This window comes from Lissotriton helveticus, chromosome 3_1, assembly GCF_964261635.1.
Source record: "Lissotriton helveticus chromosome 3_1, aLisHel1.1, whole genome shotgun sequence".
In the NCBI taxonomy this organism is placed as follows: Eukaryota; Metazoa; Chordata; class Amphibia; order Caudata; family Salamandridae; genus Lissotriton; species Lissotriton helveticus.
The window spans coordinates 1,836,398,921-1,836,412,023 of record NC_136061.1 but is presented as its reverse complement, the minus strand read 5'-3'; the positions used below and the strand labels follow the sequence as shown (position 1 = coordinate 1,836,412,023).

The 13,103-nt window shown below is 46.2% G+C and overlaps 1 protein-coding gene across 1 annotated transcript in view; it reads right to left on the bottom strand.

Moving 5' to 3' along the window:
- Positions 1 to 13,103, bottom strand: part of LOC144823881 (mucin-2-like) — a 1,553,567-nt gene that overhangs the window by 506,026 nt on the left and 1,034,438 nt on the right. The window contains exon 24 of the mRNA XM_078682769.1: positions 1,729 to 1,968. Coding sequence (XP_078538895.1) covers positions 1,729 to 1,968 — 240 coding nt within the window. The remainder of the gene's footprint in view (positions 1 to 1,728; positions 1,969 to 13,103) is intronic.

Here is a 13,103-nt window from a genome sequence, read left to right as displayed (position 1 = left end):
GGTGAAAATCTTCACACAAATTGTAACGTCTGGGATTTTCCCTAATGTTTGGAAAAATATATCAATAAGGCCGCTCCTGAAAAAAATCGAATCTGGATAATGAGGAGCCCAGTAGCTACAGACCTATAGCCAGGATCCCATTTGTGGCGAAAATCCTAGAGAAGCTACTAAATAAACAGCTGTCCCGGTACCTAGCAGAGGGTAGCTGTCTAGATCCTTCTCAATATGGATTCCGGGAGGGACATAGAACGGAAACAGCTCTGCTGACGGCGGTTGAAGAACTCAGGAGGCTGCTAGACAATGGAGGGAAGGCCGCCTTAGTGTTATTAGACCTATCGGCGACCTTTGACACGGTCAGCCATGAGACACTCCTGGCCCGCCTAGCAGAAGTAAGGGTCCATAATTCGGCAATATCTTTCTTTGCCTCATACCTTCGGAATAGAACCTTCTCAGTTGAGTTGGGAGAGGCAAAGTCCAAATCATTTAGTTCACCTTGTGGGGTACCCCAGGGGTCTGCCTTAAGCCCTACCCTTTTTAATCTATATGTAGCATCTCTGGCAAAAATCATAAGGGATTGTGGTTTTACCCCAGTGTCGTATGCCGACGACACCCAGATAGTGGTGTCTATCAGTAAGGAGGTGAATGAGACAGCAGCCAAATTCAAACATTGTATGTCACAGGCCAGTCAGTGGATGACGGACAACTGTTTGAAGTTGAACGGGGACAAGAGTGAAGTGCTGGTGCTGGGAGGAAATGCTGACATTTGGTCTCCAGCCTGGTGGCCGGACAATCTGGGGAGTTGCCCGGACCCGGTAGACAAAGTAAGGAATCTGGGAATGACCCTGGACATCAAGCTTTCTTTTGATGCTAAAGCAAGCAAACTTGTATCCTCAGTTTGGTTTATCTTAAAGATGATAAAGAAACTACTGCCTTACATACCAGACGATACCCGAAAAACAGTGGTGACGGCATTGGCATTGTCTAGGTTAGATTATGGAAATTCTTTGTACGCTGGGGCCAGAAAACACATTTTATACAAGTTGCAACGCCTGCAGAATGCAGCGGCGAGGTTGGTGCTTGGTATCCCCAAATATGAGTCAATTACATCTAAATTAAAACTCTTGCATTGGCTTCCAGTGGAAAAAAGAGTATGTTTCAAATCACTTTGCCTGGCATACAAGGCTGTTCAGGGCTCAGGCTCACAGTTTCTGCGAACTAACTTGAAATTGTATGAACCAGTCAGGATGCTTAGATCAAGGCAATTGAAATTAATCAGTATCCCGAAATTCAGATGAACCAATTGGGGCGGGAGAAGTTTCCTGGTACATACAGCTCGGGCATGGAACCGGCTGCCACTTAGCATAAAAGAAAGTCCATCACTGGCCAGGTTCAGAAAGGCAGTGAAAACTTGGCTTTTCATGGCTGATTGTTAGGGGAGTATTTCCATCTTTGAGGCCTGCTATCTGTCTTAGCGCCAAGACGCCTTCGGGCAATCGCGCGCTTTATAAGTGGATAAATCAAATCAATCAAATCATATTACTAGTGGAAGGTCCCTACTTATCACTACTAATAACCCGCTTTCCCACACTGCATAACAAATTAGCTATTTGTATTTGAATGGATTGGGTAAAATGATACTAATGCATCTTGACAAAGTGCTTCTTAATGTCTGCTGCCTGACTTGTACCGTGTTAATAGCTATATCCACATCTTCTATCTGAGATGTACCTGAGAGTGACAGGCAGCAAACACATCACTGATAATGATTTGGCAGTTCTTCAGGGCTGCAGTCTTCCGCTTAGGGTTGATAATGCATGCATCTGGGGTAATGTTTGCATCTGGGCACTTGGGTGAACTCTTCCAGCTATTCACGAATTCCAGTGCAGTTCCCACAGTGACTTGGCTCCTGGTGCTGAAGTCATTGTTTCTGTCATCATCGTAGTTTCCGCAGAGACCGCAAACTTTGCCCTGAAAGGGTAAGAAGAAGACAATAAATCATTCCAAGGAATTTTAATACATTAGCTTCCACAACCAGGTTTCAATTATTTCAAATCAGTGTAAAATTGTATTTAAAATCCTAACTTACCTCTACATTGCTTTTCATAATGTACATTGTGAGGGAATTTCTCTTTACTTACACATAAAACTGCAAGGATCATTTCATTTGTGTGGTTAATCACTTTTTTTAAGTGTGTTGCAGCATGTAGCACACTTAAAAAGAAGAACAATTGAGGAGAAATTAAGACAATTCTCCTTGTAGCACCTCTAACGGGAAACCTGGGCTCTTTGAAGAATTCCCAGGTTTATCAATCCTAGTAAATCTAGGAATGTACCAAAAACCATGGTTGGATGCGTGGGAACACCCATGAAACACCTTCTCAGGGCAGGGTAACAAAAGGCAGTGCCTTACGCTGCATTGCGTTATTCCAGATCTACCACGCAACACATGGTTAAAGCCAGGAGGCCTTGCATTGCTTGGTACATCTAACTTAAGGATTGTGTTGCCTTTGTGATACTATGCATGATGCAAGGCCAACACGATTCAATGATAAATCTAGCCCTCAGTGTCAGACAACATTATTCTTCAGGATGCTACTTGGTGAACGAGTTACTTACCTTCGGTAACATGTATCTGGTAGAGACACAGTCTAGCCGCAGATTCTTTACCTTAGAATATCCCCAGGCATCAGACTGGATCCGAAAAAAACATTTTTCCCAGCAATACCTCTGCATGCCCGGCTCCATCCTGACGTTATCCAGGGAAGTGACATCAATGGAGCCACATAAGCCCCCCCCGCGTGCTGACGTCAGTTTTCTACTGTGAAACTTTTCCGCGCCACAATGCTGAGACACTACAAAAACTGTGAGAGTTTAGGAACAGTATGCCAAAAATAGGACAAACATTTGAAACCACAATGATAAGAAATGACAGAATGATGAGAAACAACACCTTGTTGAAAGAGTACTCAACACTTGAAGGGACTGAAGGGAGCGAACAGATCACATGCCCCAGAAGAAAGTCCCACCAAAGCGAAGAGCTGTGCCCCCCTAAGAGGCAACGGCAGTGGAAATTAATGGCATGAGGGGGGTGGGGGGAGTGCTGGAAGGGAGGGGGAGGGGTGGGAAGGGCAAAAACAAAAAAAATGGAGATAAGGAGTTTTGAAGTGGAATATGTCAGAGCTAGCAGTTATTCGCAGGAAATAATGATAATCAAGATTCGACAGGGAATGTTAGATCAACATTATAGAAAAAATGGTAAATACGACAAGCATTAACATTTGTACGGCTAATGTAGGCGGCCTGAACGACCAGAGGAAAAGACTTAATGTAGAGTACTTTGTAAAATTTAACAATATTGATATCCTTTGTATGCAGGAGACTCATCTCCCCTGGGCAAAACAAAATCTGATGAAACTGAAGGGGTATGAAATTCTATCTTGCTCCACACAAACATCAAATATCAGGGGGGTCGCTATATTGGCTAAATCCTATTTGGGGGGGGCCAAACGTCATAAATCTGATAGCGGTGGTAGATGGGCGATTGCAGAACTCAACCTTGGGTACACCCTATGTGTAGTCTATGGGTCAAATCAAGATGACCCCGAAGTTTTTGATTTTCTGGAGGGAGAGTTAGCAAACTGGCCAACACCCATGATAATCTGTGGGGATTTTAATATATCGGTGGGTTGGAATGATCCGGCGGGCTATTCTGGGAGGAAATCAAGGGTATTCCGAGCCTTGGACTCCCTCAAGAATTCCCATGGGCTCAAGGACGTCTGGGGGGACAAGGAGCCTATAGACCCAGGCTACACCTACTTCTCTTTCCCTAATGCGAAATATTCCAAGCTGGATTACTTTTTGATCTCCCTCTCGGAAATGAATAAGGTTGGCATCAGGAAACTCCCGAAATCAATATCCGACCACAACCCACTAATTATGAACTGTACAATTTCAAGTATGGAGAGGAAACGAAACAGCTGGTCGTTCGAGCGTAAGCTTCTGTTAGATACCAGATTTGTAGAACACATTAGAAACTGGGCAGAGGAATTTTTTGATGTCAACAGATACAGCACATCCAGAAATATGGTTTGGGAAGCCTTCAAAGCCTCTCTGAGGGGGGAAACAATTAGCTGCTCAGCTAGGCTCAGGAGGGAAGATAGGAGAGAGGTAGAGAAGCTGATGGATGAACTTGCAACGGTAGAAAAACAGCATATTAGAGAAATTAGTTTGGGGCAGGATGGTCATGGAGGCCTTACAAGAATTACCAATACAAAAGCTAACCTCCAGAAAATAGCTACGGAGAAGGAGGCTAGAAGCCATCAAGCAGCAAGGGCTAAACGGTATGAAACAGGGGAGCAGGCAGGAAGAACTTTAGCCCTGCAGATAAGACAGGAGAGAACTAAAAACATAATTCCCTGTATACAGGACGAAGGTATAGAGTTTACAGAGCCTAAAGAGATACTGAGAGTATTTCATGGGTTCTACCAAAAATTATATGATGAAGAGGAGCAGACCAGAGAGCCAAGTCCGGGCTTTATAGACAGGGGTCCCAGAGTAAGTGTACAGGATCGGGAAGAATTGGAAAAAGATATACAGATAAATGAGGTAACGAAAGCCCTACATGAGTTAGCCGCGGGTAAGGCCGCAGGTCCTGACGGGATACCCCTAGAAGTGTATGTGTGCCTAGAAAAACAGATTACCCCAATATTGCTTGACCTATTTAATGGGATTCTATATACAGGGAGAGTACCAGAATCATGGAAAGAGACAAAAATCATTATCTTTCATAAGAAGGGGAAACCCAAGGAATCACCAGGATCATACCGCCCCATATCGCTCATAAATGCTGACACAAAGCTATATTCAAAGATCTGGGCGAGTAGATTGGGGGGGATGATTGGCAATCTCGTGTCTCCGTGGCAGCATGGGTTTGTGCCAGGGAGGGGCACCACGGACCATATTAGAAGGGCAACAGCATTGTTCGACGCTCAGGGTGCCGCGGGGGAGGAGATGGCCATGATTCTCCTCGACGCGGAGAAAGCCTTTGACCGCGTGGTCTGGGATTATCTCTGGGGTATATTGGTAGGCAGAGGGTTCGGTAACAATTTTTTGAGGGCAATTAAAGCCATGTATTGTAATCCAGTGGCTAGGGTCTCAGTCATGGGGCATCAATCTGATAAAATAATAATCAAGAGAGGGACGCGCCAGGGGTGCCCCTGCTCTCCAATTCTATTCTCTATGTATATAGACCCCCTTATACAAAGAATCCTGGCCTCAGGACAAATAAGCCCAGTGGTGGTCAATGGATTCACTACCAAATTATTGGCTTATGCAGATGATCTGGCAATAACTACTGTGGACCCCCACCAAGCAATGCCGGAAATTGTACAAATGGCCAAAGAATTTGGCAACTGCTCTGGGTATAAGCTGAATGAGGGGAAACCCAGATCATCTGTACCAAGAATATTAGGAAAAGTGATCATAGGTATGTAGAGTGTGCGACATATCTCGGGGTTAAAATTAATTCATCCGTTGAGAAGATGGTTGAGGAGAACTATCTTCCGCTGCTGGGCTCAATTGAAAAAGAGCTTAGAAGAATTGATGTCCTGCATCTATCCCTTATAGGTAGGGTGAATGCCCTAAAGATGACCATGTTTCCCAAAATATTATATCTTTTTAGGGCTATTCCCCTATTTATAGGGGAGACAATGATCAGAAAAATTGAATCCACGTTTGTCAGATTTGTGTGGCAGTACGGTAAAATCAGACGATCTATTAACTATCTATCTTTACCGGTAGATAGGGGCGGTCTGTCATTTCCGAACCTTAAATTTTACCATTTGGCATGTCTGTTCACACAAATGAATATATTGATTCAATCTGAACCCTTGCCAGCAGTAGGTTATAATGAAAATCAAGATCCTCCCTCCATCTATGAGCTATTGCTGGGTAGAAAAGCATATGGGTTATTACAGTGTGAAGTGGAACGGAGATTCTACAACAGGACGAGATATAGGATTATCGAAGGGGTTTGGTGGACGTGGAAATCCATAGGTAAAATTCTAGGAATCCCCAAAATAAATGCTAATACCAATCTGTGGAAATCAAGTCTATTCATCCATCTTGGACAGAATGAGAATAGTTTAATTTGGAGGGCACAAGGGATAAGATGTTTGGGCGATGTCATGATGGGAGAGAATATATTTAGCTTTACTGAAATACAGCAGAGGTTTGGGATCCCTGGGAATCACTGGCTGCTATATTGGCAAGTCGCTCAAACTATTTCAGCAATAAGACCAAAACTAGTGATGACACCAAACTGCCAACTGATTGAGTATATAAAAAGAGGGGGAAGGAAGATTGGTACTGCCTATAAATTTCTGGTGTCCGGGCTCCCAGATGATCTGGATAAAACTGAGGTGGCTTGGTAACATAAGTTAGGGGATCCAGACGTAGATATAGATCTGGCCTTACTTTTAAGCAGTAAAGTATTTCGAGCTTCAAACTTAAGGGCCCAACACTACAAGACGGTGTTTAATCTTTATTACACCCCCGCAAAATTGTTTGGGTGGAGGTTAAGGGAAGACGATAAGTGCCCAAGATGTAACACAGGCCCAGCAGATTTGATACATATGTTTTACGGCTGCTCTAGTCTGGCCTCAATCTGTGGTGAGATAACAATCTTTCTGAGGGGGCTGCTAGGTAACAATATCAACCTATCCCCCACACTGGTTCTTTTAGGAGCGGACTCTAAACTTAAGGTCGGGAAACATGCACAAGCATTGTTATTTATTGCCGCAGCAGTACTCCGTATGCTAATCTCTGCTGGGTGGAAAGATTCCAACGCCCCCACATTTCAGATGTGGATGTCTAGGCTGCTGGGTATCCACAATCTGGAAGCCTGCCTTTATGAATTAAAGGGTAGAAAGAAGCAGGAGTTTGGTAGGAATATTTGGGCACCGGTTAAGATCTGGAGAAACTCTGATTCATGAGATTTGTGGGGACTTAGCCCCTTTGCTTTTTCTTTAAGAATTATGACTGCATGTTATTAACTTTTGTAAAGCTCTGATTAATGTATTGCATATTATGAAATCTTTTTACATTCTATAATATATATTGTATCTATATATCCAGATATGTATTGATTCTGTAATTGTAACTGCCTTATCTCTAATAAAAAAAAAAAAAAAAAAAAAAAAAAAAGGAAATTAATGGCATGACAAATGAAGGGCAGTTTGCAACCACAGGATAGAGCTGTATGATAGACAGTCTGTAACCACTGGAAGTAACTGTAAAGGACAACAAGACTAGAACAACATGACTCATGGCAAGTGACCAGAAGTGAGCAACAACATAGAATGTTCTTCACACCCCCCACAATGACCTATGAACTGTAGCATAGTCAAATAAAACCTCAACCCAATCGATTGCAGCAGAGGCAAGGAGACCCCAAAGTAATGGGGAGAAACAGACGAGGGAGGAGGGAGGGTAAAAGAACATTAGAATCTTCACGCCGGAAGAACCCAGGTGGAGGAGCATTGAGAGGTACATAACCCAGCCCCCCAAGAATGAGAATGGGTGGAGAGACAAAGTACCAAAACACAATGAAACACCCCACCCGGAGGTTTGTGAACTAGAGCACCCCTAAGGTAGACCAAGGCCACCTGTAAGGAGGCAAGTGAGTAGTACCCCACCTGGAAAGGTTCTCACAGAACAGGGAGGATGAGCGGGCGTTAAGGAATCTGCGGCTAGGCTGTGTCTCTACCAGATACATCATTACCAAAGATAAGTAACTCGTTCATCTGATAGAAACATCTAGCCGTAGTTTCCTTAACTTAGAATAGATACCAAAGCTAAACCCCATTGGAGGATGGTCTGCGACTGAAACCCACCAAGTTCCCTATGCAAGTAGTCGGTCAAGAATATTGACTGAAACAAGGTGGAGACAGCAATGCAAGTGTGGCTGACACCAGACCCAAAAAGCTCAGCAATGCCAGCATAGCTGACACCAGACCATGAAGTCAAGGGCGGAGCACAAGCATGGGACGCAAGGTGCCACAATCTGTCAGAGGACTGTACGAGTCCACTGTCAGTCAGACAGTGACGGAACGAAAGCACAGAACCAGAAGGTCAGTGCACAATGGCAGAATGCCATAAACTTCTACAAATAGAGTGAAACTGAGTATATGATTTGAGGACCCGTAAGAGTCCCAACGAAGGGACTTAAACAGTATGACAGATTCAGAACACACAATTTGAGCAGCACAAGATCAGGTGCCAACAAATAAAATGTCAGGGGCAGAAGGCATCATGCTGAGACATACAAACTTCGACCACCAGGAGATACATAGATTCGAATTACAAGAATACACGGAACAGACATTGTGTACCGTGAGAACCAAACCACACAATGCATAGCCCAATGAAGAGTAACAGCAACAGCAGGCGCAAATCGACAGAGAAGACTGGCGCAGCACCCGGTAGCCAACCAGTCAACCATACCCACGGGTGCAATGAACAAAGCCGGACACACCCAAAGCTATTTCCCATGAGGGAGAGAGAGAGAGAGAGAGAGAGAGAGAGAGAGAGAGAAACAGAGAGGAACTAGGGGACAAACCCCAGAAACCACTGCAGGGAAACTCCGCATGCTTGCCCTCTCGTCTGCATACACAGCACATACAAATATATAAAAAGTCAAGAAAGTGACAACCAAGGGGAAGCTGAAGTTTCCCCTAAAGAATAGAAAGTCACCCAGGAGGTACCAACGGCACCGATGTGAAACGTAGCAGGACATACAAGTCCATCCACAAAAGAGGGCGACCCCAACCACACGATTGGGAAAAAAAAAACGAGCCACCGTGACACAGGCGGGAATACTGACTACCACATAAGAGAAGAAGAAGGAGTCAGTAATACTCAGAAATAGAATGTGCAAAAATGTATATATATAGACAGAATGATGCCAGCGATCATCCAGAGACAGAATACGTCTGTTGAAAATTGCAGCAGAGGCCAGGAGGAGAAACACCTGAGCTGTGTGCGGCAACAAACAGAGGGAAAAAAGTGAAGCAAGGTAAAACGCAACAGAGAACTGTCCTGGCAACAACTCCACCGCCCATAGGTAAACCCCAGACAGGGTGTGCCCAAACCTTTCACAACACCAGGGTAGCAGACAACACTACAGAAAGAGAACACAGCCAAGACAGTGGCTCAAGAAACACTACGGCTCCCCCATGATAGCACACACACCCAGTGTGGACCCACATGTGATGCCCGCTCAGAACACAGAAAGAACCGATCTGGGGCAGAACGAAACAAATAGACCACAGGGACACGTACCCACACCCAAGACGGCCAACAGTGCTAGGGGCAGAATGAAGGCGGAAAAATTAGGACAAATGCAAGGCAGGAGGACGTGAAACTCCCCTGAGGGGAGCCGGATACGGCAGAACGCCAACAATACACCGGAGCAGACTGCAGCCACATATGCATGAGAGTGCAACAGAACAACCGTAGTCAGCAATACAGTAGCTTAAGGAGAGGGCCACGCAAGTCCATGGGTCTCAACAGAGGAGGCGTTCTACCCCAGCACGAAGTATGGAGCAAAGGGAAATGCCCACAGCATAACCCACAGGAATAAATCCGAAGTGGGACAGAGAATAACAAAGAGAACGGCACAGGAGCCTCCGAAGCTCCCTGGCAAAGAACAGCAGGTGCACAATAGCGAATGAATACCCCACATAGGGTACGTCACATCCCTATAAAAACCAAGGGACACCCTTTGAGACAAGCTCATGAAGAGAGGTCAAAAAGAGCCATATAAACAGCTGGCCCAGCGGTACCAAAGGAAGGAAAAAACACGGCTGAACAGCCATGCAGCCTGTCTGGGAAATAATGCCTTGAATGCAGAAACAGAAGTCATAAAGGCTGTGACACTACTGCATCCAAAACACAAGTCCACCAAGAGGACTAAAAACCTAACAGTCATGAACCCCATCATGGGACAGATCCCTGAGTCGCTCTCAAACATGCTCGGTGAAATTTCCATTGCGTACCCATGCCTGGCAACACAGAGCAACTGATCTGGCCATAGCTTGACCCACGGAGTCAGTGGTGTCCATGGCCGACTGGACTGAAAATTGCGCCATGTCGCAGCCATCCCGAATGAGCCGGACCAGGTCAGCATGAGGGCCCTCCGGCAAAGAGGGAAGGAGTTGTTCGACTGAGTCCCAAAGGGCAAAAGTAGCCTGAGCAAACATGCAGGTCATGTTCAGGGACCGAAGGCCTGAGCTGGTGGATGCAAAGCCATTGCGGCACAAGCCTCCAACCGCCTAGACTCCGGAGTGGGAGGAAGCAATGAAAGAAGAGGGGAAGGATGCGCTGCCTGGAATACAAGTCCTTGAACTTTAGGATGGAGGGACAAACAGGCAGGGACATCTGGAGCCGGGCGATGGCGATGTGCAAATGCACGACCCATGGGATCCTTAGATTAGGGCCTGACCCAAGTCCCCAGAAGGACATAATACAATGACCCGCCAAAGGGCAACAAGGGCTCCACATCCACCATGCCCTGGTGGAGTAGATCCAACAAAGGATCCAAAGGCAGGGAGACAAAAGGAGCTGCATTTGCAAGATATCCACCATCCTGGGAATTACCCTCGCAAATTCTGTACTAGTCTCCGTGGCCATCCGAGGTGGAGACAGCAAGTCATCAGTTGAGGACGGCTGCAGGCTAATCTGTCCTCCCAACAACAGATGCCCTGCAGAATGATGAGCTGGCCAGTGCCCCATGGGCCCCTGCTCTGTGGAGAATTGAAAAAACCCTGGGGGAGGAGAACCCACTGGGGTCACGTCCTCCACCAGCAGAGGAACAGATAGGTAGGGAACCGACATCGAGACAGCGTCGGGTCGACGACCCCGAAGTGGACTCATCCACCCGGCATCGGACCAGTGGCAACTCGACTTCCACCAAGGATTGAGCCTGAGGGACGGAACAAAGTCGACTCGAAGTCAAGCTCTGCGCTGCAGCCGCATCCAGCGACGACGTAGGGTGCCCCGCAGAGCTGTGCGAAGACGCATCAGGAAGGCTAGACTTCATAGTGTGATGGCCCTTCAGCCGTGTCCCAACGTCGCAGCGACCCCGGAACCGGGGTCAAAGCAATCGGTAGGTGCTGAGGGCGAACCCGCTGGCAAACACCTGACCTGAGTCCCTACCCTCACTGTGGGGCACGAAGGCGAGCCAGGGGAGGGGTGACCGAAAGATCGCCTGCAGAGCCCTGGAATAGTCCTCCATCAGGGTCTGAGTCACCCCAGCACCAGGAAACGGTGGGTAGACGGGCCGAGTCCTGAAGGCCCATGTCCGGTGAAGACCGGAGGAGCGAGCCCTGATGTCATGCTTGTGCAAGGTCGACAACCTCTGTGACTTCTTCCAGTGTTTACCTGAGGCAGGGGAACGACGTACATGGGAACTACTCCGGGACCTGTCCCCAACAAGAACCTCAGTGTGGGAGGAAGAACTGTACCATTTTGATCTTTCCGCTGAAGACGGATGCGGGCGCCACAAGGATTCTGACCGGGACAACCAGGAGCACATCAATTTCCTTTGTCGTTCCCGCAGGGACTTCGGCTTCAGTTTCCGGCCGGCGTCACACTCGGCGGAGTCGTGGTGCTCGCCCAATCACCACATACAGATCTCGTGAGGATCCGTTGCTGACATCTGCCGCGAACAGGACACACACGACTTGAAGCCTGCAAGCATTGGCACACTGTTCCAGATGCGAAAAGGTGTCGTGAAGGCCTGAAAACCAAACAGGACAGAGGAACCGCTTATCCCGGATCCGCAATGGGATGCAGCAAAGAAGAAAACTGACTTCAGCTCGCCAGGGGGGACTTATATGGCTTCATTGATGTCACTTCCATGGATGACGTCCGGACAGAGCCGGGGAGCGCCGCCTCCCAGCGTGAAGAGGTACTGCTGGTGAAAAAGGTTTTCCGGATCCAGTATGAAACCTAGGGATATTCTAAGTTACGGAATCTGTGGCTAGATGTCTCTATCAGATACACTAACATGAAGGTCAGTATGCGTTCAAGAATTATCATCCTATGATTATTGGATTCACATGCCCTTTAGAAGACTAGGCACCAAAAGTGAGATTACTGTCAATGTTAAGCTGAAAAGAACAGTTTTCATGTTGAATTCAAACAGTGGCTCAGTTCCCCTTTTAGTTACCTTGGAAAAATGATTTCTGTTTATTCAGTGCCAATGGACTCAAAAGCACATATATTGCCACCATCAGTTCACTTGCATCAGAGGTTCCTCTCTCATTACTCTCACATTCACTTGCACCTCTCCCACTCACTCATATAGTCACCCTCTACACCTCATACCTAATTACAAATCAATCAATCACTCTTAACTAACCCTCAGATAATGCTCTGAACACCACATTGACTCCACTTCCATGTATCCCACTGCAATTCACAGTGATCGTATTTCACCCCATAACTCAAATGTCCTCCAAGGTTCCCACAGCTTTTACCCTATTGACTGTAACAGGATATTGCTAGCTATAAGATCATAAAGACTAGGATGTCTTCCCGCCTTCATCAATTAAAGAAGAAGTATTTGGCTACTGAAAATATTAAGCACCCTGATAATCACACCAGCTATTAGTGGGGCTTTTTACATACCTTAACCCATCTCCCCCAGGTGTTTGTACCAAATCTCTCAGCAAGTACTCCCTTGCACTACCTAAACATACACTCAAATCAATTGTCCAATAACTTCTAGCATCTGTTAATCATATTTTAAGTTCACAGCTGTACTTATGCTTGCGAAAAAACAACAGCCAACCACTCTTTCATTACAACAACTAACTACTCGCCAAACTGCCTTTCTTTTCGAAAATACTGAATCCATGTTTTTTATTCTACAGATACTGATCCTACCCTTGTCTTACTTAAAACTTAGAAAACCACAGCTGACTATCTGCCATATTGATCTACCTTCATCGATTGGCTTGGCTGACTTTGAGAGGATTAACAATGTTGTCCTGCCAAGATCCTAAACTCTCTCAGCATTGCTGACTTCACCCTTGAGTGCA